Source organism: Macaca mulatta, chromosome 20 (assembly GCF_049350105.2).
Source record: "Macaca mulatta isolate MMU2019108-1 chromosome 20, T2T-MMU8v2.0, whole genome shotgun sequence".
Taxonomy (NCBI): domain Eukaryota; kingdom Metazoa; phylum Chordata; class Mammalia; order Primates; family Cercopithecidae; genus Macaca; species Macaca mulatta.
Genome location: NC_133425.1, coordinates 64,230,587 through 64,258,103, shown reverse-complemented (window position 1 = coordinate 64,258,103; position 27,517 = coordinate 64,230,587). Strand labels below are relative to the sequence as shown.

Genomic DNA, 27,517 nt, shown 5'->3' with positions numbered 1-27,517 from the left:
CCATTTCAAGAAAAATAAACCCCAACCATGAATGTGTACACCCCCAGAACCTTACAAACAACTACCCACCATTTACCACATGAGGAAACCAGGGCTGGGGGTGAGGGGTGGTGGTGGTGAGATGACTTGCCCAAGGTCAAACAGCTGGCACATGGAATTAGAATGAGAACCCAGGGTGGCAGGTTCTAAAGCCAGGTTCTTCCACGCAGCATTCATTCAGGAGCTACTTAAGTACTTCCTATGTGCCAATGACTTTCTTTCAGACACTAGGAATATACCAGGAAACCAAAGTATCTACCCTCAAGTATCTTTGAATTTTTACAGAATACTCCAAAATCACCTTTCCTCAGCTATCCAACCAAACTAATCCACACCACATCAGTTGTAATAGCAAAAGCTCGGATACAACCTAAATGTCCATCAATAAGGGATTACTTTGTGTTATACCATCACCTATACAATGAAACATTACACAGCCATTTAAAAAAGACACAAAAGGGCCAGGCGCGGTGGCTCAAGCCTGTAATCCCAGCACTTTGGGAGGCCGAGACGTGCGGATCACGAGTTCGGGAGATCGAGACCATCCTGGCTAACACAGTGAAACCCCGTCTCTACTAAAATACAAAAAAAATTAGCCGGGCGAGGTGGCGGGCGCCTGTACTCCCAGCTACTCGGGAGGCTGAGGCAGGAGAATGGCGTGAACCCGGGAGGCGGGGCTTGCAGTGAGCTGAGATCCGGCCACTGCACTCCAGCCTGGGCAACAGAGCTAGACTCCGTCTCAAAAAAAAAAAAAAAAAAAAGACACAAAAGATGAGGAAGCTCCTATTCCATATCTATATGGGAAGATCTCTAGGATATAGTGTTCATTTTTAAAAATTATACCTTTATAAAAAGGCATAGAGCAATATATTCGGAACTAATACACTAACATTCATATTTTTTTTTTTTTTTTTTTTTTGAGACGGAGTCTCGCTCTGTCACCCAGGCTGGAGTGCAGTGGCCAGATCTCAGCTCACTGCAAGCTCCGCCTCCCAGGTTCCCGCCATTCTCCTGCCTCAGCCTCCCGAGTAGCTGGGACCACAGGCGCCGCCACCTCGCCCGGCTAATTTTTTGTGTTTTTTTTTTTTAGTAGAGACGGGGTTTCGCCATGTTAGCCAGGATGGTCTCGATCTCCTGACCTTGTGATCCGCCCGTCTCGGCCTCCCAAAGTGCTGGGATTACAGGCTTGAGCCACCGCGCCCGGCCAACATTCATATTTTCAAATTGTATTTGAAAAATAGCTCTGGAAGGCAACCCCAAAAACTAGGTTTATGGACAAGAATGAGGCTTTATTTTAAAAATTTTTATTTTTTAAGACGGAGTCTCACTCTGTTGCCCAGGCTGGAGTGTAGTGGTGTGATCTTGGCTCACTGCAACCTCTGCCTCCCGGGTTCAAGCGATTCTCCTGCCTCAGTCTCCCAAGTGGCTGGGATTACAGGAAGCCACCAACCTGCCCAGCTCATTTGTTGTTGTCGTATTTTTAGTAGAGATGGGGTTTCACCATGTTGGCCAGGTTGATCTGGAACTCCTGACCTCAGATGATCTGCCTGTCTCGGCCTCCCAAAGTGCTGGATTACAGGAGTGAGCCACCATGCCCGGCCTTAAAAATTATTTTTTTAAAATGAGACAGCGTCTGTGTTGCCCAGGCTGGTCTCAAACTCCTGGCATCAAGTAATCACCCAACTTTGGCCTCCCAAAATGCTGGGATTATAGGCATGAGATACCGCACCTCATTGAGGGATAAGACTTTTTACTGTATACTTTTTTTTTTTTTTTTTTTTGAGACAGAGTCTTGCTTGTTGACCAGGCTGGAGTACAGTGGTGGCATCTCGGCTCACTGAAACCCGTGTCTCCCAGGTTCAAGCAATCCTCCCACTTCAGCCTCCCAAGTAGCTGGTACTACAGGTGCATGCCACCATGCTCGGCTAATTTTTTGTATTTTTTAGTAGAGACAGGGTTTCTCCATGTTGGCCAGGCTGGTCTCGAACTCCTGGCCTCAAGTGATCCACCTGCCTCAGCCTCCCAAAGTGTTGGGATTACAGGTATGAGCCACCACACTTGGCCTATTGTACACTCTTCTTAATACTGACCATTGTGTCTGCATTAGTTATTAAAACACTGATTTTTTTTAAAAAACTAAGGGTCACTTTTTTTTGGTAGATACAGGGTCTTGCTATGTTTCCCAGGTGGGTCTAGAACTCCTGGGCACAAGTGACTCTCCCACCTTGGCCTCCGGGTGCTGGGATTACTGGCACGAGCCACCGTGCCTGGCCACTTTTTTCAATCTTAAAACAGCCCTCTTCCTAAGGGAAGGTCTTCAGCCAGTAAAGGGCTAACCAGACAATTCTGTCAATTATTTCCTTTAAGGAGAGACTCAATGACTCCAGTCCTCTCCTACCAGGTTACCCAGCAGGAGGCCAATGGATTGACTCCCCTATTACTCAGAAGACTTAATCCCCAAAACTCTGAGAGCTGCTATTGCCCCTGGGAGCTAGAAATCCTCTTCCTGCTGTCTACAAAATCTACTTCCCACTAGAGTGTACAGCTCACTCCACTACCCTGTCTTCTGGCATATTTCCACTGTTACATGCTTCCAAATATTTGTAGCACAGTATCTGGGCTGTCCATCTATTCTTAGAAGGGACAGTGTCAACAATCAAGGAGAAGCCAATAGTCATGTATTATAGGCGTATGTGCCTCCCACTCAGGGTGCATAGTCCAGATACACCCAAAGGGCTGGCCTCATCAGTTCTAAACTGCTTTGAGTTGGGTGCAGAGCACAACCAAGGGACAACAGTCCAGACTGATAGGAATAAGCTTCAAACACCCACTCTGCTCAGGACACCCAGCTACGTGTTTTCCTACCCAAATCCTCACAAAATAACCTGCAAGGTGGTATTACTGCTCCCAATCTGACAACTCAGGAAACAAGAGGCTGCCAGGGGTTGAACTGTCCCAGGAAGCAGCAAGATCAGGTTTCAAATCCTGAAGGCAGGGAAATAATGAAGAATATGAAATGTGGAGTCCAGAAGACTTGGCTTCCAATCCCTATAATGTCACTTACCTATCACATGATTGGATAAATTGTGTGAGTATATAGCTCAGTTTCCTCATCTGGAAATGAAACGATAACACCTACCTCATCAGGTTATTAGGAAGATTAAATGGGATAGTGTTCAAACAGCACTGAATACTGTGCCTGGCCCAGGGTAAGTAAGGTAAACTCTCAATAAAAAGTACCTCAGACTACTCACAATTTTTTTTTTTTTTTTTTTTTTTTTTGAGACGGAGTCTGGCTCTGTCGCCCGGGCTAGAGTGCAGTGGCCGGATCTCAGCTCACTGCAAGCTCCGCCCCCCGGGTTTACGCCATTCTCCTGCCTCAGCCTCCCGAGTAGCTGGGACTACAGGCGCCCGCCGCCTCGCCCGGCTAGTTTTTTGTATTTTTTTTAGTAGAGACGGGGTTTCACCGTGTTAGCCAGGATGGTCTCGATCTCCTGACCTCGTGATCCGCCCGTCTCGGCCTCCCAAAGTGCTGGGATTACAGGCTTGAGCCACCGCGCCCGGCCAGACTACTCACAATTAACCTAGGCTTCTGACATCCACACCCTGGCCTCTTTCTATACCACTGAAAAATTCTCTGTCAAACTGGGAAGAAGTTAGCTACAGCTGTGTGCTTTACTCAATGGATGAAGCTGGTCAAAGACGATGACACATGGGACCAAAGGGCACGACAGGGAACTGGCTCAGTCTGCATTTGGAGAGGGCTGTTTTATAGGGGTCCCTTGTGGTTTACCAGAGGAAGCAGAAGATGGAGATTTCACGAAAATGCTGGCCTTTCCAGGGAAACTTGCTGGGCACATGTAGGAACATGAGTAGTCTTCTCTGCAAGCTATGAGTCAGAGAGAGGCTGGTAAATGGTAAGCCCTGGGGCAGATCATTACAATTTCCTCCCAGATGCTTCCTGGCACCACTGGCTTGTATCACTAGTTTCAAAATGAAACTCATACAAAACCAGGTCTCATCATCACTCATCCCTCCTTTACCCCATCTTTTAATAGTCAGCGAAGTAAACTGACTCCTATTCCTAACTGCAGCATGGTTCCACAAGGCCACACATCTTGGCCAAATCACGGGGGCATGAACGGGCTTGCGTCAAACTCTTTCTGGGGCAAGCTGATGATGAGCACACGGGGCAATAGTTCAGAATTAAAGGCTGGAAAATGGAAGCCGAAACATAGCTCTTTCTTCCACACCCATCCAGGGCTTCAGACAGTCATTTGACTGCATTTGCCTCAGTTTCTCCCACAAGGATTCTTGAATCACAAGGTCAATAAACCCGATGAAGAGGTGCCTGCTCTGCTAATATAAATGGACAGATTTTAGCACTGAGCCTAAACGTACATTTCCTAAAATATTGTCGGGGAAGGGAAAAAGGGAATCAGTAACCTGAAGCTGCTTCTAGAGAAATTAACAATTAATATCATAGAACACATTATAGGTAAAAATAAAAAAAAAAAGAAATTAACAACAAAAAAGCCAGAGCTCTGTGTATCTGCACTCGATAGAAGACATCCAATGGAAACCAGGAGTCTCTGGCCTATGTTCAAAGCTCCTCTCTAAAGATCATCCTGCCAAGCCTGGCCTCAGGTCCTGAACTGGCGCCACTAATAAAACCTGGGCAATAAGAGTTTGGTCCCTGGGGTACTAGAGCTATTGGGAAAAGAAAGCTTTTTAAATAGACTTATAAGAATTGCTGGATGCTGGGCTGAGAACTCATTCCTCTTATGTTCTAGGCCTGGTTTTAGGTTGGAATTTGCCTAGACACCTCCATACTCCCAACACCCTTGAAGGTCAGGGGCTTTTCTCTTCCTGGAGGTGCTATGTGGTCTGGATGTCCAACATTACTAGATGTTCTGGCAAAATAAAACCACCCATCTCTCTGGAGACAAAACATCCATCAAGTGATCAATCTCCACCAATTTCCCTACTGATCTCTGGGTATTTTGACTAGAGGAAAAGGAAAACATCAGCTTAAACATATTGTGGCCAAAAGGCAGCCTGGGGAGTGGGAGAAAGAGATTGCCTAGGAAATTTCTATTCTAGCTTGGCTTAGGGACATATCTAGCTCACATAACAAACAAATTTGTCCTTACAGCTATCACTACCTTCTGTTAAGGGATTGGGATAAGAGGGCACAGGGGAAAAGTAAGTGGAAGTGACTTGAAGAAAGATTCTGGCATTTTTCCTAAGTAAAACTACATGTAGAAAAAAATTCACCAACTAAGAAATACAAATTAAAAGGACAAGTGCTGTGTCACAGTTGGGAACTGGGTGCTGCTATATATTGCTAGGGGTGGGGGAATGTTAACTGGCACAACCTTTCTGGCAAATTAAAATACCTTAAGCCTGTTGACCCAGGAATTGTGCCAAGATACCATCCCAGATGTGGCAAAACCATACTTGCTGGGATGTTTGTGACTGTTGCTTAATAGGGAAAAAAAGCAAAAAAAGGTCTCAACAACCTTACAACCCAACAGTCAAATGCTGTGTCACAGTCATCCAAATGTCTAATCTACAGCCTTAAATATTGTAAAAGAAAACCTACCCAGGAAAAAGTACTTTGCAGAAGGGGGAAAAAAGCAGGTCACAAAGCCATTTATAGCATAAGCCTGACAATTATTACATAAAATATTTATAGTTTTATTCTTGTACCCAAAAAAAAGAGAGGTGGGGGGCTGAGCCCTGGTACCAAGGCTGCCTCTCCCGTCACCAAGTATTTTCCACGCACAGGAAAACCAAGATGGTGGCCAGTGAGCCATATCCGTTTTGAGACCAATGGGAGAGGTCATAGGGCAGCAAGGCGGGGTAGGGGGAAGAGGCAGCGCATGCTGGGATCCCAGGAGGCCTCAGGGCTCCTGGATTCACTTGGGAGCTGCCCCTGGGCATGCTGGGAGGCCCATTGTCCTTGCCAAGCAAGCTTGGAGCAGCTACACAAGGGCCTGCCAGAGCCCCGGGTGCACCTATTGGGGGTCCAGGCCTTTTTCCCCAGAGCTGTAAGCACAGCAGCTCCTGGAGGGCAACAGGACCCAGGTGGAGTGCAGCTGCACCTGACGGATGCCCCCCATCTACACACAGGCCCCCTGGACCTGGATCTTCTCGTAGATGGGGCTGACGGGGTGTCTGAGGCCCTCAGCTTGGAGCCCTTCTTCCACCCACCAAAGGAGAAGAGGAAGCTGGGTTACTGGGGAGGCAACCCTGAGAGTGAGTGGTGAAATCATTCAGACTCGGGTCCTCTGTCTCAGATCAGATACCCTCAACAAAGACTCGGGTGGAAAGATCGAGAAATGGACTATCGATTTATTCATTTGAAAAGACAAAGGTCCTGTATGGGTGGTAGGCCCGCATTTTGCTTATCTTCCAGTTTTTCCATAGTAAACATGTATTTGATTTTAAATAAGAATTTGATGTGAGTTCTTGCCCCTGACTAGAAAAATTATATGGCAACCCCATGTTGTTGAGGGTGGAGAAAGCAGTTCTAGGGGAGTTTTGGCTGAAAAAGCTCTGCTGTGTTCATCAAGTTCCTCATAACCCTTAGGAGGTGAGTCTTCCCTCCCAGAGTGAAACCCAAACTCTCAGAGTTTGGAACATGGCTGACTCAGCATGAGGCGTGCTGTCTGGCTCATTGACTACCACCCTCAAGGACCATGCCAGAACAAAGATACCAGTGACCAACCTGAGACAGCTGTGATAACAATTAAGGGTCTGGTAGGTAAAAGTGCTGTGTATTGGCTCTGCAGCCTTGAGTCAATCACTTTATCTCTAAACTGTTTAACAGTAAGTACTCAATAATGTAAGCCCTTCTTAATTTCCAGTCTCTAAAATGGGAATACACACACACCCAACCCACCCACCACAGTGCTTGTTAGGGTCAAATATGATGTGTTGTGCTTTATTTTTATTTATTTTTATTTATTATTTTTTGAGACGGAGTCTTACTCGGTCACCCAAGCTGGAGTGCAGTGGCATGATCTCGGCTCACGGCAACTTCCACCTCCCGGGTTCAAGCGATTCTCCTGCCTCAGCCTCCCAAGTAGCTGGGACTACAGGCACGTGCACCACGCCCAGCTAATATTTTGTACTTTTTGTAGAGACGAGGTTTCACCGTGTTAGCCAGGATGGTCTCGATCTTCTGATTTTGTGATCTACCCACCCCAGCCTCCCAAAGTGCTGAGATTACAGGCGTGAGCCACTGCATTCGGCTGTATTGTGCTTTAAAAAGCACAATTAAGTATTAAAAACCAGGGGCAGTGATTTGGAAAGCAAAACAAAAGGACAGGAAGGTGAAGAGGCCTTAATGTTGTCACAGAGCAGTGATTCCCAAACATAGTTGATAGAATCATCTGGCAAACTATTTAAAAACTCCAGATTCCCTGCCGACCGCCCACCTATCACTTCTACTAAGTCAGCTTCTGGAAGTGGATCTGGGGAAAGCAGTTTGTTGCTTTTTTTAAAAGTTCTTGATTCTCTCATTTATTTCTCATGAGTAGGTAAATTGGTATGGCTTTTTGATGGCACTTCAGACCACATATCAAAAATTTAAATATCCAGATGCTTCCTCTGACCAACACTTACATCTGTCTATTCAGCATCTCCTTTGGATGCTTTCAAGATATCCTGAAATCAGTATGTCAAAACTTAAATTCACGATCTTTACTTAACCCAAATATGGTCTTTTTCTAGCATCTCTCCCAGGGAATAGCATATCATGTACTCCAGCTTGAGAATAGAATCTGGGCATCCAGAGACTGGAGCCAGAGTGCCTGGGCTCAAATACCAGTCCACACTGACTTTGGGCAAGTTGGTTAACCTCTGTGTTTCCTCTGCTATGAAATAGGAATGATGCTAATATCTACCTCAGTTGAATGAGTTAATACTTAGCATAATGCCTGGCATATGGTTTAGCCAGCAGCTGCTTCTTCCTTGACCATTTCTCCCTTAGAGCTTCCCTTCCCAGACTATCACCCACCAAAACCCTTCCATCTCTACCCCCACCAACTTAGTGCATACAAAATCATCTTTAGTATAAATGAGTGCAAAAATCTCCATTTAAAAAGATGAATCTCTTAAAAATTCAACAGCATAGTATACTTGAAAAAAATGAAATAAGGTCATTTCCCTGTTTGAAACTCAGTGATAAGCCTTTGGTCTTAGTATAAAAAACAATATGGCCGGGCACAGTGGCTCATGCCTGTAATCCTAGCACTTTGGGAGGCTGAGGCAGGTGGATCACCTGAGGTCAGGAGTTCGAGACCAGCCTGGACAACATGGTGAAACTTTGTCTCTACTAATACAAAAATTAGCTAGGCGTGGTGGCAGGCACCTGTAGTCCCAGCTATTAGGGAGGCTAAAGCAGGAAAATAGCTTGAACCCAGGAGGCAGAGTGTGCAGTGAGCCAAGATCACACCATTGCACTCCAGCCTGGGTGACAGAGCCAGACTCTGATTCAAAAAAAAAAAAAAAAAAGTTTTTTTTAATCCACCAGCCTCCAGGCACGGTGGCTCATGCCTATAATCCCAGCACTATGGGAGGCTGAGGCAGGCAGATCACAAGGTCAGGAGATCGAGACCATCCTGGCTAACACGGTGAAACCCCATCTCTACTAAAAATACAAAAAAATTAGCCAGGCATGGTGGCAGGCGCCTGTAGTCCCAGCTACTCAGGAGGCTGAGGCAGGAGAATGGCTTGAACTTAGGAAAGACTCTGTCTCAAAAAAAAAAAAAAATCCACTGGCCTCAGCCTCCCAAAGTGCTAGGATTACAGGAGTGAGCCACTGTGCCCAGCCAAAAAACTCTTTTTTAAAGAGACAAGGTCTTGCTATATGGCCCAGGCTGGAGTGTAGTGGCTGTTTACAGGTATAGTCATCATGTACTACAGCCTAGACCTCCTGGGCTCAAGTGATCCTCCTGCCTCTGCCACCCCAAGTGGTGGGACTAAAGGTGCATGCCACCGTGTCCTAAAACACAAATTCTTTCATGTGCCAATCTCTCTCTCTAGCCACATTGAGCCTCTCCTTAAATACAGCATAACCCCCTACCACAGGGCCTTTGCACACACTCCTCTCTCTCTGTCTCCTTGCATTCCCACTCTGATTTTACAGTTAACTCCTGACATCTTTCAGATCCCAAGTCAAAAGCTACTTTTTCAGGGAAATTTCCTTCAACCCTCCCAAACTAGATCAGATTCCCCTGTGAAAAACCCTTCTGGCTTTGTATAACTTTCTTCCATAGAACTTATTACAACTTGTGATTATATCTTTAGTAGTGATTGGCCAGGCGACATGGCTCACACCTGTAATCCCAGCACTTTGGGAAGCTGAGACGGGCAGATCACCTGAGGTCAGGAGTTCAATACCAAGCCTGGCCAACATGGCGAAACCCCATCTCTACTAAAAATACAAAGAATTTAGCCAAGTGTGGTGGCAGGTACCTATAATTCCAGCTACTTGGAAGGCTGAGGCAGGAGAATTGCGGGAGATGGAGGTTGCAGTGAGCCAAGATCGCGCCACTGAATTCCAGCCTAGGATATAGAATGAGACTCCGTCTCAAAAAAAATAAATAAATAAAGTTTACTAGTGATTAATTGCCTATCTCCCCCACTAGAATTTGCTAATCACTGTCTCCCAGCATTTAGCACTGTGTTTAATTGTTGAATGAACAATTTCATAGTTGAATGAACTATGAAAATCACGTGACCCAACAATTTCACTTCTAGAAATCCAGTCTAAAGAAATATGTATAAACTATTCCAGCTATAACAATACTGCTATTCCTCCTGCCACAGGCACTTAACATTGATGTACTCACTACATGCTGTTGCATACACAAACTCATTTAATCCTCACTATAACCATATGAGATCCCCATTATTATATTCATTTTACAGATGAGAAAACTGAGGCACAGAGGTTAAGTAACTTGCCCTAAGGTTCCACAAGTAATAAGTAGACAGATTCAACCCAGACACAGTGGCTCTGGGACCCCAATTTAGGAACTCTCTACATTATAATACAGATATATTTCATGCAAACTTCAACAGCAGAAATTTGAAATGGTGCCATAAATATTAGTCTTGCTTTTTATGTAAAGTTTGAAGAAATGCAAATCTCCCAAACTGAAAGTTTTAAGTTACATAATTTCAAAGCTGGAGAGAGTAGTGAATTGTAAGCATCCCCTTGCCGCCCCCCTACCCCATACATATACTTCACGTGTTCATATGAGAACATAAGACTGGAATCATAGGAATTATGAATTATTTGTGGCTTTTTTCTTCAAGACAAGTCTGGCTCTGTTGCCCTGGCTGGAGTGTAGTGACGCGATCTCAGCTCACTGCAAGCTCCGCCTCCCGGGTTCACGCCATTCTCCTGCCTCAGTCTCCCAAGTAGCTGGGACTACAGACGCCCACCACCGCGCCCAGCTAATTTTCTGTATTTTTAGTAGAGACAGGGTTTCACCGTGGTCTCGATCTCCTGACCTCATGATCCACCCACCTCGGCCTCCCAAAGTGCTGCGATTATAGGTGTGAGCCACCGCCCCCGGCCTATTTGTGGTTTTCAAGAATGCATCCTTTATATCAATGCAACCACCCTGTCCTAGGCTTTAGTGCAGCAATATTTGAGTTTAAGAAAAAACTTACAAGCTCCTCTTGGGGGAAAAATAAGAACAGAAATGAGTGTCTGCTTTAAGACTAGAAATCAACTTTTATTCAGCAAAATGCTTGCTAACTAGATTTTGAAATCTAAAGAAAAACTTGAGGAAAAAATGCACTTTGCATTGACTGATGACACATTCTCAATCTCTGAACACCCAGAGAAAAAAATGCTAGTGTGAATCAATGTGGTAGTTTACTTCTGAGTCATGCAATTTCAAAGTTTTTGAGTTTTGGTAAATTCATATGCTTTTGAAACTACTATTATTTAGTCATTAAAACAAAAGTTAGTATGAAAACTAATTATTTTTAAATGGTATAGTAACCTTAAGTTTACAGCACAGTCTGTCTTAGAGGTATTGTTTAAACATAAAAGCTCGATTTATCTGGATCATGTTAAGATGAACAGTTCACTCGATCATCTTTCTACAGCAGTCTTTCCTAATAAGGCAATTACTGATAGTCAGATTGCTAAAAATCCAAACACTTTACAATTTTGATGTTAACGCTTCCCCACCACCACATCTGTAAAAGATAAAAGTAGAAGATCGGCTAAATAAATCCTGGTACATTCACCATGTAAAAGACTACGGCGCTATTGAAAACAAGATAGATGTGTATTTAACAGTCTGGAAAGATGCCTGTGATAAGTTAAAAAGCAAGTTACAGAATGACATTTGTATGCATGATATAGTCCAATTCTTGTTTTTAAAATTCCTGTATGCATACATAAGTTTTTTGTGCCCAAAAAAAGGGGGGTCTACAAGGATTCTTATAAAATCAGTAACTGTGTGCTTGCCCTTAGAGAGTAGAACTGAGGAAGAAAAGAAATTTCACGTATTTCTTTTTCTCTCTTTATTTATTTTTTGTTTTTTTGGAAACAGGGTCTCACTCTGTTACCCAGGCTACAGTACAGTGGTGTGATCTTGGCTCGCTGCAACCTCTGCCTCCCGGGCTCAAAAGATCCTTTTTTTTTTTTTTTTTTTTTAAGACAGCATCTTACTCTGTTGCCCAGGCTGGAGTACAGTGCAGTCATACAATCTTGGCTCACTGCAACCTCCACCTCCCAGGTTCAAGCGATTCTCCTGCCCCAGCCACCTGAGTAGAGTAGACAGGACTACAGGCATGCATCACCATGCCTGGCTAATTTTTGTATTTTTTATAGAGACGGGGGTCTCACTATGTTGCCCAGGCTGGTCTTGAACTCCTGGGTTCAAGCAATCCTCCCACCTCAACCTCCCAAAATGCTAGAATTACAGTTGTGAGCCACCAAACCCAGCCTCATGTGTTTATTTCTGACTTGCTTATATTGACAGGCACTAGAGTTCAGTGGTGTAAGCTCAGTCTGCTTAGGTTTGAATCTGGGCTCTACTACTTACTTAGCTGTGTGATCTTGGGCAAGTTACTTAACTTCTCTGGCCTCAGTTTCCTCACCTGTAAAATGGGGACAACAATAGTACCTCCCTCAAGGGATGTTTAAGGATTAAATGAGCTGATGCATATAAAGTACTAAGAACTTATCTGTCACATTATAAGTGCCACATATTTTATTGAAAAAAGTGTGTCTTTACAGTGAACATATTTTCATGTATTAATTTGAAATCCCAACCAACCATCCCTGTGTAAACAACGTAAAATGGTATACATTGGGGAGAAGATGATAAAAAATAAAAAGCTCCCCAGGCAATTTGATCACCAGCCAAGCTTGCAAACTACTGACTCAGAGGCCAAAAGCAGGGATGAGGCCAAAACCAGTTGGAGTGGGGCTGAGCTCCAGTTGGGGAATGCAGGAGACTTCTGGAAGCGGAAAGAGACCATAAAAGACAAGAGAAGAGCAGATCTCGAAGTGCGGTGGGAAGCCTGGATGAAGCGACTCTACAGGGAGAGGGCAGTGTGTGGGCCTGGCGTCGTGTCCTGGCTTGTGTGGGGAGAGCTCACAAGTAGCTGTTTCTCCCCTGCCTCAAGTTACGACAAGATGGGGCTTGCTGTGCAGATGTGCAAAGGCCGCTCAGAAGGCAGCCAGCCTTCAGCAAGACACCCAGGAGAGCAGCCGAACTCTCCACCCGGGCCCTCTCACTGGCCAGTTTCCCACGCACGTACAGGAGAGTTAGGGCCTCAAGGTTGAGGAGCCTGGACTCAGTAAGTCGCCTCAGGCCACATGATTTGGGATAAGAAACAGCTTAGAATCCATTTTTCCCTTGCCTATGCTGGGATGTACACCATCAGGTCTCTTCCCACTGCTGGGTTTGACGAGAGTCTGAAGAATTTCCAAATGGACGCAGGTACAAATCATTTCTCTAGACCGTAGTTCTAGCTTCTCTATAAAATGACTGGGGGCCAGGAATGATGGCTCACGCCTGTAATCCCAACACTTTGGGGGACCGAGGTGGGCGGATCACTTGAGGCCAGGAGTTCAAGACCAGCCTGGGCAACATAGTGAGACCCTGTCTCTTAAAACAAAAAAAGAAGACTGGGAGATCTGGGGAATACCTGTGGTCCCCAAATTTGGAGGAAGAGACTTCTCAGAAAGATGTACATGTGTTCTTAGACAAAGTTAATTCCTGGGGATCAACGATTTCCTAAAGAGAATATGACCCTAAAGTTAGAACTCAAGCAAAAATACCTTCTACTTCTCCTAGCGCACAACACAGGCTGTCAAGGTTTCTTGCTAATAGGTAACTTCCAACTTTACGCGGTCTCGAACAAAAGGGGGGCTACCGAGACTGAAGGAGAAGAGGGCCTGGGATTATACCTCCCTATTCCCCATCTCCCCATTTAGCTCTAACATGCCTCAGAGTCCTAGGAAAAACCAGATCTTTCCTCCTGGTGTTCAGTATCACCTGGAGAGGCTCTCACGAGAGGAAGCAGTCCACCAGCCCTCCCACCTCCTGGCTCTGTGGCCTTGGCTCTCAGCCTTCTCCTCAGATATTAGATAGCCACAGAGCCAGAGTCCTGAGTTCAAAGATGGGGTCGAGGGAGAAAGGAAGACATTTGTTTGGCTTTTTGAGAGAGAGTCTCGCTCTGTCTCCCAGGCTGGAGTACAGTGGCGCAATCTCGGCTCACTGCAACCTCTGCCTCCCGGGTTCAAGCAATTCTCCTACCTCAGCCTCCCAAGTAGCTGGGATTACAGGCGTACGCCACCATGCCTGGCTAGTTTTTGTATTTTTAGTAGAGACAGGGTTTCGCCATGTTGGCCAGGCTGATCTCGAATTCCTGAGCTCAGGTGACCCACCCACCGAGGCCTCCGAAAGTGCTGGGATTACAGGTGTGAACCACCGCACCCAGCCCATTTGGCTTTCTTTCCCCAGGTGAGGCATTCTGGTTCACTGCCCAAGCAGCAGGTCCCCAGCACCCTGAAGTCTGGCAGACAGAGGCAGCTGCAGCCTGGAGGGAATGTTGTCAGCTGGGGGAATTTGCAGACCTCTGATGCTCTAGGTAACCCAGAGCCCTGAGAATGCCCAGATTTGGCTGGGGGAGGAGGAGTGAGTGGGGAAGGGTCTGTCAAGCCCTTCTACCCAGAGCAAGAGGTGAGAGGTCTTTGCTGCTGGAGGCAGGTGGGGGTGGGGTGAGGAGAGGCAGAGCAGATTCTCTGCAGAGGACTGTCAGTTTGAGTGCTATCAGGCCTGGTATCTGAACCCTCCTTGTTCCCCCATATCTTAAAAGGGAGGCCAGAGGTCCTGGGCAGAAGTGCCTGCCACCCCCCACCCTCCTGGCGATTAGCAGGGGCCTCTGGAGGGAACAGGAATTCAAAGCCCTTGGGCCAGAAGTTAACTATTTCCAATCTTCCTCTAATTTGGCTGGGGCCAGAAGACTCCAAATGTATTTCCCTTTCCCACCCTGATTTCCAAATGGTCAGTGCCTCATATTTAGGGGTCACACCTGTGTTCAAACTGTGACTCCACAATTTATTAGCTGGGTGACCTTGGATAGTTACAAAGTGACAAGCCGAGGTTTCCTATCCAGTTAAATGGGGCCAATTCCACCCACCCCACGGGGCTTTTAGGAGGATTAAAGGGGCTTATGACATGAAGTACATAGTGTGATTGTGGAATGCAGGGAGCTCTCAAGTGGTATCTGGGTGGCGGTGGTGAGTTTTCACAGCCCTTCCTTGCCAGCCCTGCTTGCCTGGGGTGGCAATGCCAGGTGACTAAATGAAATGAGAAAAAGGCGACTGAGGCAGATATGGTCCTCCAGTCTGAGAAGCGTGAGGGGAGTCAAGAAGGGTTGCTGGGAGTGGGGGCCAATATCCTGGCTCCAGAGAAGACTTCAGAGACCCTGGTCTCCATACTGGTACAACTGGGACTTCAGCTATTATGTCTCCATACTGGTACAACTGGGATTTCCCCAAACACGCTGCTACAACACTCTGCTGCCTCTGGTATGGGGTGAGACAAATTTCAAGCGGGGCTGGACCCTGCCTATGCCTCACTGGCTCTCTCCACCTCCCACTCCATGATCCAGACAGATTCAATGTATCCAAGTCCCTGGAACCCTGGTGTTGTTCCTCTGCCGGAACACTCCACGCCACCTCTCATGCCCAACTCCCTTGCCTAATTCTTCTTCCTCGGCTGCCAGCTTGGACATCAGTTCCTCGAGGTTTCCACAAGAACATGTCAGCAGCCCCTCTTATGTGACTCTATATCACTCTTTTCCCACCTCCCCCTCAATCTCTTTTTTTTTTTTTTTTTTTTTTGAGACGGAGTCTTCCTCTGTCGCCCAGGCTGGAGTGGAGTGGCTTGATCTCGGTTCACCGCAACCTCCGCCTCCTGGGTTCAAGCCATTCTCCTGCCTCAGCCTCCCGAGTAAGCCGGGATTACAGGTGCTTGTACCACCATGCCGGGCTAATTTTTTTTTTTTTTTTTTTTTTTTAAGCAGAGATGGGGGTTTCACCATGTTGGCCAGGCTGGTTTCGAACTCCTGAGCTCAAGTGACCCGCAGGCCTCGGCTTCCCAAAGTGCTAGGATTACAGGCATGACCCACCATGTCCAGCCCCCCCTCAATCTCATATATACATATATTGTATTTATTTTGTCTGTCTCTCTACACTAGCAGGTAAGTGGCCCTCTGAGGCTAGGATTTTTGCACACTTTGTTCAGTAATGAATCCCCAGCACCTAGAACAGTACCTGAACCTTAATCAGGAGTTCACTGAGGGTTAGGAGCAGTGGCTTGCTTACCCTGAGTATCTAGTACCCAGCAGGTACTCAGACGTTTGTTGGCTGACTGACCATTTCAACTTGGCCTTGGATCTCAGACACTTCACTGTTTCTATAATAAGAGAGGAGCTGGATTTGAACATGCTGCCCACCCACACACTGGTCAGGATAAAAATCTCCACCCAGGGCCATGCACAGTGGCTTACACCTGTAATCCTAGCACTTTGGGAGGCAAAGGCAAGACAATTGCTTGAGGCTAGGGGTTCAAGGCTAGCCCAGGCAACATAGTGAGACCCCTTCTCTATTTAATGTATTTTTTTTTGGAGATGGAGGCTTGCTCTGTTGCCCAGGCTAGAGTGCAGTGGTGCAATCTTGGCTCACTGCAACCTCTGCCTCCCAGGCCCAAGCAATTCGCCTACCTCAGCCTCCTGAGTAGCTCTGATTACAGGGGCACGCCATCACGCCAGGCTAATTTTTGTATCACGCCAGGCTAACTTTGGGAGGCCTAGGCTGGCGGATCACGAGGTTACAAGATTGAGACCATCCTGGCTAACATGGTAAAACCCGGTCTCCACTAAAAACACAAAAAATTAGCCAGGCATGGTGGCATATGCCTGTAGTCCCAGCTACTCAAGAGGCTGAGGCAGGAGAATCACTTGAACCTGGGAGGCGGAGGTTGCAGTGGGCCAAGATCATGCCACCGTACTCCCGCCTGGGTGACAGAGGGAGACTGTCTCAAAAAAAAAAAAAAAAAAAAAAAAAAAAAAAAAAAAAAAATTTTTTTTTTTTTTTTTTTTTAGATAAAGTAGAGGCGGCCAGCGTTGTGGCTCACACCTGTAATCCCAGCACTTTGGGAGGCCAAGGAGGGTGGGTCACGAGGTCAGGAGATCAAGACCATCCTGGCTAACACGGTGAAACACCGTCTCTACTAAAAATACAAAAAATTAGCTGGGCATGGTGGCACATGCGTAGTCCCAGCTATTAGGAGGCTGAGGCAGAAGAATCACTTGAATCCGGGAGGCGGAGTTTGCAATGAGCCGAGATCATGCCACTGCACTCCAGCCTGGGCAACAGAGTGAGACTCATCTCAAAAAAGAAAAAAAAAATTAAAAACAAATCTCCACCCAGGAAGAAGTTCTCACTTATGAAATTCAGGGCCCTTTTCAGATTCCCTTTCTGCTTTTGAGGAAAGAAGCGAGCATCAGGGTAAGGACAAAGAAAGGGAAGCTTTTCTCCCCCAAGACAAAGGATGAGGCCAAGTACATAATAAAGACTTGCTGTCTCTTAGCATAGGGCCAGATGAAAATCAAGACTCCAGAAGGGGTGGGTCTGGCAGAGAGACTGTTGGGGTGGGAGAATGCAGGAGACACCTCACTACTTCAGAACAGAGAAGAGCCGATATCTCAGTCCAGGATCACGGTACTGGAATCCTCAGTCAGTTAACCCGGCAATTGTGCCCCAGGTGTATAACTAACAATTAGGGGTGCACAGGTCACCAAAAGACTTGCACAAAATGGAACTACTGAAATGCCCATCCACAGCAGAACTGTGGATAGTCACATAATGAAATACTATACAATGAGAATCGACTAGAACTACATCCCGAATTATGCAAGAATCTCTCAAGGGTGCCGTGAAAGCAGTCAGAGCTAAGGGGATAACTCTATGATCCTCCTACAGAAAGTTCAAATGCAGGCAAATTCACCTGTGCTACTTAGAAGAGTGGTTACCTTGAGAGAAGGGTTGAAATTAGGAGGAAAGGGGCATCTAAGGCCCTGGTAATGCTGTTTCTTATCTGTGTGCCAGAAACACAGGGGTTTTAAGTTTGCGACATTCATCGGGCTGCACACTCATCATTTGGGCACTTTTGTCTACATTTGTTATTCTTCAATAACATCTAGTCTCTGAATGGAGACCATTCAGCCTCAGGACCAAAGCCTCAACTGACTGGAGCTGGGGAGGCCCTTCCCTCCCTCATCTTCCATCATCCTCCAAATGCTTTGCAGAGCTATAGTTTCTGGCCCTAGAAACTCTTTGCTTGTCATGAACAATAACTTCTTTGTGCAGTAGGGAGGTGAGAGCACCCTGCGCTGGGTAACCTAGGAACACAGTGGCACATGAGGAGGTGGGAAGGGAGACTAGAGGTTTGAGACCTGCTCCCCAGGCACAAGCTACTGGTGATGCAGGACAGAGTCTTCAGCAAGGTAACCCTACTCTGCTGCTAAGCCAGGAAGGCAGCCTGCTAGGCTTGAAGCTCCAGTTCCCATTCATTCCTCAGAGCAAGATTTATGGATATCCCCCTGGGCTGTGGAGGCAAAACACCAGGGTTTAAATCCTGGCCGTCTGTTTACTGCACCAGTGACCTCTCACTAAGTTCCTCAACCTCATTTTACAGCTAAGTGGAAATTATCAACTCCTTTGCAGGACAGCCCACAAGCACAGAAAGTTACTAAATTAGGGCCCATTGGTCACCTCCAGTCGGTCCAGTCCTGCCACCGCACCCGCCAGCTGTGTTCTCCATGCAGTTCAACAAGGGCCCCTCATACTGGCTCTCGGCCGAGGTCAAGAACCGGCTCCTGTCCAAATACGACCCCCAGACGGAGGCAGAGCTCCGCAGCTGGATCGAGGGCTCACCAGCCTCTCCATCAGCCCCGACTTCCAGAAGGGCCTGAAGGACAGAATTCTTACACACACTCATGAACAAGCTGCAGCCAGGCTCAGTCCCCACGATCAACCACTCCATGCAGAATTGGCACCCGCGAGGAAACCTCTCCAACTTCATCAAGGCCATAGTCAGCTACGGCATGAACCCCATGAACCTGTTTGAGGCCAATAACCTGTTTGAGAGTGGGAACATGACGCAGGTGTTGTCTCTTCTTGCCCTGGTGGGGAAGGCCAAAACTAAGGGGCTCCAGAGCAGGGTGGACATCGGCATTGGGTACTCAAAGCAGCAGGAGCAGAACTTCGACTACAACACCACGAAGGCCGGCCAGTGAGTCATTGGGCTGCAGATGGGCACCAACAAATGTGCTAGCCAGTTGGGCATGACCATGTACAGCACAGGAAGGCATCTCTACAGCCCCAAGAACCACATCCTGCCCCCATGGACCACTTGACCATCAGCCTCCAGATGGGTACAAACAAGTGCGCCAGCCAGGTGGGCATGACGGCTCCCTGGACGCAGCAGCAGATCTATGACACCAAGCTGGGCACCAACAAGTGTGACAACTCCTCCATGTCCCTGCAGATGGGCTACACGCAGGGTGCCAACCAGAGAGGCCAGGTCTTTGGCTTGCGCCGGCAGATATACAATTCCAAGTACTGCCCACAAGGCTCAGTGGCCGACAGGGCTCCCTCGGGCACCAATGAGTGCCCAGGCCCAGGGGAGGCCCCTGAATACCCCCCTTACTACCAGGAGGAGGCCAGCTACTAAGGCTCCCAGCACGCTTTCTCCCCACATCGTCTCCCTGTCTGGGTTTTGGGGTTTTTCTGTGTTTTCTTTTTTTTTTTTTTTTTTTAACCTGTTCAGTGTTGCCAATCAACCGAGGGTCTGTGAGTGGCGGCATGGGATCTGGCAGCAGGGTTTTGCCCCCTTGCCTTGGTTCCTTCGCAGAACTGGGCCACCGGTTTGTGCGGGAAGGGGTTAAGGCCGCATCCCGATGCGTGTAGGGTGAGGGTCCCTGCTGGCATGTCCAGGCTATGGGCTGCTGTGCTGCGGAGAAGACACCTGCGCATGGAGGCAATCGCTCCCCAAAGGTTTCCAGTTGCCTTGCCTCTTCCCCCGTTTGCTGGCCGATCAGTTTGTGGTTTCTGCACCCACAAAAGTTTCAGGAAGTATTAACAAAAGAAAAATATGGCCGGGCGTGGTGGCTCACATCTGTAATCCCAGCACTTTGGGAGGCTAAGGTGGGTGGATCACCTGAGGTTGGGAGTTCGAGACCAGCCTGACCAACATGGAGAAACCCTGTCTCTACTAAAAACACAAAATTAGCCAGGCATGGTGGCGCATGCCTGTACCAGCTACTTGGGAGGCTGAGGCAGAGGAATCGCTTGAACCCAGAAGGTAGAGGATGCAATGAGCCGAGACCACACCATTGCACTCCAGCCTGGGCAACAAGAGCAAAACTCTTGTCTCAAAAAAAAGAAAAATAAATATATTTTTTTCCCCAAGGAATGGGGCAGGGACAGTGGAAATGAGTCCCCTGGGAGAGGGGGCCTGGCCAGGATGCTAAAATATCTCAGGCTCCTGAGTGGCTGGCTTTCTCTAGGACCCTCAAGCCTGCCTAGGGGCCCAGTGGGGAAACTGAGACCCGCACAAGGAAGTAGAATTCTGAGTCATTGGGGCTAAGCCTGACCCCCTCTCCATGCTGACCACCCCCTACTGTGGTCCTCAGTAGGTTTTTTTTTCTTTGAGGCGGAGTCTCCCTCTGTTGCCCAGGCTGGAGTGCAGTGGTGCAATCTTGGCTTGCTGCAACCTCCACCTACTGGGCTCAAGCGATTCTCCTGCCTCAGCCTCCCAAGTAACTGGGATTACAGGCACACACCACCACACCAAGCTAATTTTTATATTTTTAGTAGATACGGGATTTCACCATGCTGGCCAGGCTGGTCTTGAACTCCTGGCCTCATGTGATCTGCCTGCCTCAGGCTCCCAAAGTGCTGGAACTACAGGCGTGAGCCACCATGCCTGGCCCCTCAGTAGGTCTTAAGAAGCCCCCAGCCCTCCGTCTCCCCTTCTGGGCCTGACCAGCTATACTGTTTCATCTCCCATGGCCACACACCCCACCCAGGGGCCCTGCACCGTGAGATATGAAATACCGACTGTGGACCAAATGCAATAAAACCTCTGTTTTTAAGAAAAAGAAAAAAATTACTAGACTGTTAAGCTCCCCAAGGACAGGGACTTCATTTTGTCCATTGCTTTAGTTGAAGTTGTAGAACAGTGCCTGATCTATGCAGATGCGAAATATATGCTTACAGGAAGAATGAAATGTAAATAAAGGGCATACCCCAGAGTAGGGACTTCCACAATAAAAGGCCGTTTTCACACCCAGAGCTGAAATAGACAAAATCATCTTGATGTTAACTTGTGCTCAGTCAGATGCGTTATTGAACCTGGAAGTTTCCTCCCAAAGCTGATGATGGTTAGTTTTTAATCTGACCCAAAGGCTGACTATGGGTCAGCTGAACCTGCTGAAGGCCATGATGAAGGACTGCATCTGTTTGACTGCCATTAAGCTGCCTCTCTCAGTTGTTCGCCCTTAAGGATGAGTAGACCACTGTAGGTCACTCACTTTTATTCACTGCACTGATACCATGAAAGTTCCCTCCTCCCACCTCTCCACTGTCAGCTTCCAGACCACACTTGAAGCAAAGGTGGCCCCCAGACTGTGGCACTGGGATGGGGGTATGTGCCAGCTCTCCTTCCCTCCAAATTAACCTCTCCTCTTAAGCTAGTCAAGACCCCTCACTTGGGCCCTTAGAGACTAAAGCCAAACCAATTTCCTCTACATGAATGTTTCTGGAAAACCCTAAAATAAAAAAAAAAAAAATAAAGACTAAGCACTCTTGGGGCAAGGGGCCAGGAGAGCTTGTTATTTAGAGCTATGGGATTCAGGGATCCAACATTCTACCCTCTCCACTTAGGCCCTGCTTTCTGGTAGTAAAAAAATGCCAGGGAGCTGGGCATGGTGGATCCTACCTGTCATCTTAGTGCTTGAGAGGCTGAGGTGGGAAGATTGCTTGAGCCCAGGAGTTTGTGACTAGTCTGGGCAACATAGTGAGTGAGACCCCGTCTCTAGAAAACATTAAAAATTAGCCAGGCATGGTAGCACATGTCTGTGGTCTCAGCTACTTGGGAGGCTGTGGTAGGAGGATCACTAGAGCCCAGGAGGTAGAGGCTGCAGTGAACCGTGATTGGGTCACTGCATTGTAGCCTGGGATGGGTGACAGAGCGATATCCTATCTCAAAAAAAAAAAAAAATCCAGGGAACTTTGGAGTCCGAAATTTCCATTCAAATCCCACCTGATCACTGCAGTGATGACTTGGTGAAGCCACAGTCATGTAGGCTTCATCTATAAAATGGGCCACCCTTCACAAGGTTGTCAAATTCATTCATAATTAATAATTCATACAGCACCGGGCATCCTGTAAGGTACCAGGTCCTGGACATATACCAAGAGGTAAAGGTTGTGTCTGTCACCCTCAAAGAAGTTAATGAGCTGTTTGGCTTAGTGAATCCAATCCATTAAGCTGTGCCTCTGTTTCTCCACCTTCGAAACCTCAGGCAAGGCTAGACTATGGGATTTCTGAAGTTCAAAATTCTGAGATTAAAAGCTCAGCTTGTTTAATATTTACCTCACCTGCTTCAAGGGAATGTTAGGAGGATAAACCAAGCTCAGAGTTGCAAAAGGGCTTTGAAGGGGAAGATGCACATACAAACAAGGCATTAATTACATCAGATAAGTTCTTTGAGCTGAACTTCATAGACGCCCTTGATATTCATAACCCAGGGGCGAACAACAGGGGTGATTGTTCCTTAGCAATATGGAAACGTGTCTGCTTGGCTAAACTTGAGAGTGTATATGTTCCTGCAGAATAACCCTTTCAACGTGGCTGGATCCAGGCTGGGGCTGTATGTTTTGAGGATGAGGAACTAGGGTGCGGGTGGGGTGATAGAAAAGTGCCAGTTGAAGACCAAGGGTAGAAATAGCAAGATGTTTTATTGGGACTAACTGGACCAAGAAATGCGCTTTTACTTAAAAAAGAAAGCAGCAGCCCATGCCACCGGAAGCCTATTCTAAGACCCAGCCATGTGGCAGGGAGTTTCAAGGTACGCCAAGCCCATTAACCCGTCCTTTGTTGTATAACCCAGGTGTGCTCCTGGCACAAACCCACCATTTTCACAGTGGAAAAGCAGACATCCGAGAAAGCTGAATTTCCTCTAAAGGTTTAAAATGCCTGACGTCATCGGGAAGCACACGCCAACTAAACCATGAAATCCAAAACCTGATCACTGCTTCCCCCCAAAACCTCAAGCCTAGTGAAGTGACAGCTAATCTGATATTTTTTGCTTCAGTAGGAAAGAAGGTACAGACAACTTGACTCAAAGCTATAGCCTGCTCTGGGAGGCTGTAGTCAGAGAACTTGACAATGGGGGTGGGGTGTAGATTTGGCAGAAGTCTGGTTAGCAATAAGGCTTCCTCAGGGAGCCGGAATTGGATTTGGGGCCCTGCCCGAGTTCACATTTTTACAGGTTGGCTGAGTTGCAGTTTGTTAGCCAGCCAGTAATAAACCCCTGCGCAAGAATTTAAAGTTTATGAGGCATGGCTTCTTAATGCCTCTCCTCAGCTCCCTACAGCCAAGGGTTTAAGGAGCCTAGCCTAGCCCGGGTGTTAATTGTTTTGTCAATCTACAGTTACTTGGAGAAACAATTTTTTTAAAAAGGGCTTCCACAGACTCAAGGTCCTCAATCCTCTTTTGGAGAAATAAAAGAGCCACTCTGTCCCCTCGGCATTGACAGCCCCACATGCAAGCAGTGGGAATTTGTGCCTGGGATGAGGAGTAAGTTGATGGAGATTTTAGAAGAATGCTGGGTAGCAAGGATTCTCAATGTTTTGAAAGCCAGGTAAGCCAGAGTTCCTTCCCCCAAAAAATGAATACTCAAATTCCCAAAAATTTCAGTGTAAGGATCCTCTGAAACCCCACCCAAGGATCCAGGGTTATACCCGTTTAAGAACTAAGGTTTCGCCGGTGCGGTGGCTCACGCCTGTAATCTCAGCACTTTGGGAGGCCGAGGCGGGAGGATAACGAGGTCAGGAGATCGAGACCATCCTGGCTAACATGGTGTAACCCCGTCTCTACTAAAAATACAAAAAATTAGCCGGGCGTGGTGGCGGGCGCTCGGGAGGCTGAGGCAGGAGAATGGCGTGAACCCGGGAGGCGGAGCTTGCAATGAGCCGAGATCGGCCACTACACTCCAGCCTGGGCGACAGAGCGAGACTCTGTCTCAAAAAAAAAAAAAAAAAAGAACTTAGGTTTCATCCCTTGCTGGAACCCCCACCCATTGTCCTCCTAACCGAGAGGGAGAAAGCCCTCCACTAGCCAGCAACAGCCTGGGTCTCATAAGACAATGGTTCTCCTCACTTAAGTTGCACCCCCCACCCCCTCAGGTTTTTGAACTTGGGGTGGGGTGTAGGAGTAACTGAAGGATCAAAAATGTGCTTTGATCTCCCGTCCATCGCCCCCATAGCCCCAGGCCTGCCAGCTTGGGACACTCTCCCCCTCAGACTTCCCCCAGTGACCTAGCATCCCAGGCCCGAGACGCTGGGGGCGGGGTGGTTCCCTACGTGATAGCCCCAGCCCAGGTGTGCCAGGGCCCAGTTTCCAGGCAGGCTGCAGGGGCGCAGGCCCTCCAGGAAGGGCAGGGTTAAGAGTGCATTCCAGCTGCCGAGGAAGAAGGGGGGCGGGGTAGGGGAGCGCGGAGAAAAGAAACAGACCCGGTCTGTCTGACGGAGACACAAAGCACGGTTCACAAAGGGGGCCCGAGAGGGGCGAAGGGGGCTGCCCGGGGCACGGCTCATCCCCACACCTGCGCGGGGGTTGGGGGAAGAATGTGGCCGGCGCATTCCTCTGCTGGGGCCAGCGGGGGAGAACTTCCCACGTCGAGACTGGGTGAGGGGCTCAGCCATCCGGCACCTCGGAGAAGGGGGTAAAGGTAGGCAGTGGCTACCGGACGGGGGCTGGATGTCACAGGCGCTCTGCTGCCCAGCTTTCTTCGTCAGCTAGCACCCCCAACCCTAGCCCCCGGGGCGCGTTCTGCGCCTCCCCGGGACCTGAGGTGGCGCCAGGAGTCCCTTGCCCCAGCCCGAACACCCCTCGCGCGGGCCACACTTCACGTTGCGGCCCCTACCCCGCGGTTCCAACCGGAGGGTCTTACCTTTCCCCAGGGCCTGGCTGGGCTCCTGCTCCGCGCCTCCCGCCTCCAAGGTCACTTCAGCCTCCCCGAAGATCGCCCGGCACGGCTCGGAGGCCGCGCATTGCAGCCAGCAAACCTGCGCCCGAGGGCAGAGGGGGAAGACGGAGGCTGGGTCATAGGAGTGCCCGGCCCTGCACTCCCCACCCTGCAGAGTCTCACAGGCCCTCTGGGACTCCCTTGGCCCCAGGGAGCGCAGCCCCAGGCTCTCCCCAACGCCACTTCCCCAGGCGGACCCCGCCCGCCCCCCAGGGAGCGGTCCTGGTCGGGGCCAGGGCGAGGCTGTGGAGTACCTGGACGAGGAGGAGACACGCGAGAGGTCCACGAGGGAGCCCCATGGCTGCAGAGAGAGGGGTGAGGCAACTGCCGCGACGGCGGGCCGGTGCTCCGCTCCGCTCTCGCCCCTTTGAGCACCGCAGCCCGGGGGAGCGAGCGGGAGGAGGCCAGGTGAGCGCAGGTGGGTGCTGATTGGTCCAGCACCACGAGGTCCCGCCCCTTCGCAGGTGGTACCGATGCCGGCGCGGTTGAGGCCCCAGAGAACCCCTCCTGGCCTCCCGGATACCCTCCTGCGCTCTCCTTGCTTTTCTGGAGCTGTTCTCTGCAGGAACTCAGCCCATGTCTCGCAGTTCTGAGTTAGAGGAGAAAAGAACACCCAGCGTACTCCTCAGCCTCCGCAGTACGGGAAGAGAAATGTTTCTTTGCCTTGCGGTTACAGCGGAAAAAAGTGGAGACACATCTGAAGTCTACTGAAAACAGAGGCTCCGCATTCATGATCCCCGGAGGCGCTGTTATCCCAAAGCTTTGAAGCAAGCCCGTGTGTCCTCCCACACGCGGCTATAGCGGGGCCGCCCAAGCCTCTTTCTCCACCTCCCGTGCCAGCCCGCCGGGGAGGATCCTCCGGGGTTTAAACTAGCAGGTCCCGAGGGACTGCGTTTCTGAATTGGATACAACTTCCTCATCTTTTTTTTTTTTTTTTTTTTTTTTTGGAGACAGCGTCTCGCTCTGTTGCCCAGGATTGCAGTGATGCGATCTCGGCTCACTGCAGCCTCGACCTCCCAGGCTCAAGCGATTCTCCTGCCTCAGCTCCCGCGTAGCTGAGACTACAGGCTTCCTCCACCACACTCGGCTAATTTTTAAAAATTTTTTGTAGAGATGTGGCAGGGCTGGGAGGGGGGGAGGGTCTCCCTATGTTGCCCAGGCTGGTCTCGAACTCGTGACTCAAGGGATCCTCCGCCTCCCAGAGTGCTCAGGTTACGGGTGTGAGCCGCCACACCCAGGCTGCTGCTTCCATTACACAGCTAAACAAATGGAAGCTAGGAGAGAAAGTCCCAGAGTTTGGAAGCTGTAGTGGTGCCAAAGGGTGCGAGCTAAGAGGATGGTTACTAGTCCCATAACCTGCAGCACCCCATCCCCCATATAAATAACGCTTTCTCAACTTCCTGTAAAATATAAATAAAGGCAATTTTTAAAACGCAGAGGTTTTGAAATTGGTCTGAAATGCTGTATATAACCTGCGTAAAAACTGCTTGCTGCGCAAAGCAGCTTCCAGAGAGTCTCCCTTGGAAAACAGCTCTCCCACACTCTTCCTAGGAGATAAACGCCAGACCTGGGATTCATTCCTCTACCTTACTCCCATTCCACTACGTTAAACATGAAGTGCTTTCCTCTTTGCCGTACACAAGTGGGCTCTGGCCATAAAAACGGTCCTGAGTTTCAATCAGTACCCTGGCAAGCCCTTCCCCACGGAGCTGAGCTTTCCTGGCCAGTCTCTCTCGCCGGTCCCCTCACTCCTCCTCCACCTTCTCCTGCTGCCTTGAGAAGCCCTGGATGCCACCTCCTCGTCCTTCTCCCTCCCCGTCCCCAGCTCAGATTTAGGGGTTTGAGGAACGGACGAGACTGGAGAGTTTTTTTGTTTTGTTTTTTTGAGATGGAGTCTCACTGTCGTCCAGTGCAGTGGCGCGGTCTCGGCTCACTGCAACCTCCGCCTCCCAGATTCAAGCGACTCTTCTGCCTCAGCCTCTCCCAGTAGCTGGGACTACAGGCGCCCGCCACCACATCCAGCTAATTTTTGTATTTTTAGTAGAGACGGGGTTTCGCCATATTGGCCAGGCTAGTCTCGAACTCCTGACCTCAGGCAATCCACCTCCCTTGGCCTCCCAAAGTCCTGGGATTACAGGCGTGAGAAACGGCGCCGGGCCTGGAATTTTAAATGACAGATTCTTTGACCTTCCAGGGCTAACTTGGTAACCTACCCATCCTTCTCCCGGCCAGGCCAGTGGCTAAGCCATGGATTGCTTGCGTTGAGAGGGTGGGGGGTCTTGTTCTCTCAGGCCTAGCACGGGCCCTTGGGCCGGCCCCGCCTGGGTTCAAACCCAGGTCCCACCCCTTAGTAGCAGTGAAGCCTCCGGGAAGTAAAATAAACCCCTTGGACCTCAGTTCTGCATCTGTCAAATGGGGCGGTTATGATCTTAGTATTTTACCCTCTCATACGTGAGTATTAAATAAATTAGAAGGTTTAAAACGCTAAACATAGTATCTGGCACAGAGCAGGTGCCCAAATGCTGCCTGGTATCATCGCTCTCAGATGCCTGGCGAGCCGTCTCTCTTTCTAGCACCCCCACGTCCCCTGAACTAAGAGGAGAAG

The 27,517-nt window shown here is 48.7% G+C and overlaps 1 protein-coding gene, 1 long non-coding RNA gene and 1 pseudogene across 11 annotated transcripts in view; 2 read left to right on the top strand and 1 right to left on the bottom strand.

Annotated features, from left to right (window-relative positions):
* The window catches only part of CDH3 (cadherin 3), a 59,516-nt gene extending 33,714 nt beyond the window's left edge, over window positions 1–25,802 (bottom strand). For 8 of the 10 annotated variants that reach the window (XR_013411076.1, XR_013411075.1, XM_077984426.1 and 5 more), the window contains exons 1-2: window positions 25,167–25,780; window positions 24,838–24,952 (exon numbers count right to left, since the gene is read on the bottom strand). Coding sequence is in view for 7 of the 10 variants with exons in the window: in XM_077984426.1 (XP_077840552.1) it covers window positions 24,838–24,952; window positions 25,167–25,211 (160 nt within the window). In the remaining 3 variants the exon portion in view is untranslated. Of the gene's footprint in view, window positions 1–24,810; window positions 24,953–25,166 lie in introns of all 10 variants that reach the window. The other 2 variants (XM_015126483.3, XM_077984429.1) reach the window with 2 other exon arrangements.
* LOC114674457 (calponin-2 pseudogene) lies at window positions 18,303–19,455 on the top strand (annotated as a pseudogene).
* On the top strand, window positions 24,234–26,348 carry LOC114674432 (uncharacterized). Its single transcript, XR_013411078.1, has 3 exons — window positions 24,234–24,615; window positions 24,848–25,227; window positions 25,377–26,348. It is a non-coding gene; the product is annotated as an uncharacterized LOC114674432 (long non-coding RNA).
* Window positions 26,349–27,517: the final 1,169 nt, after the last annotated feature.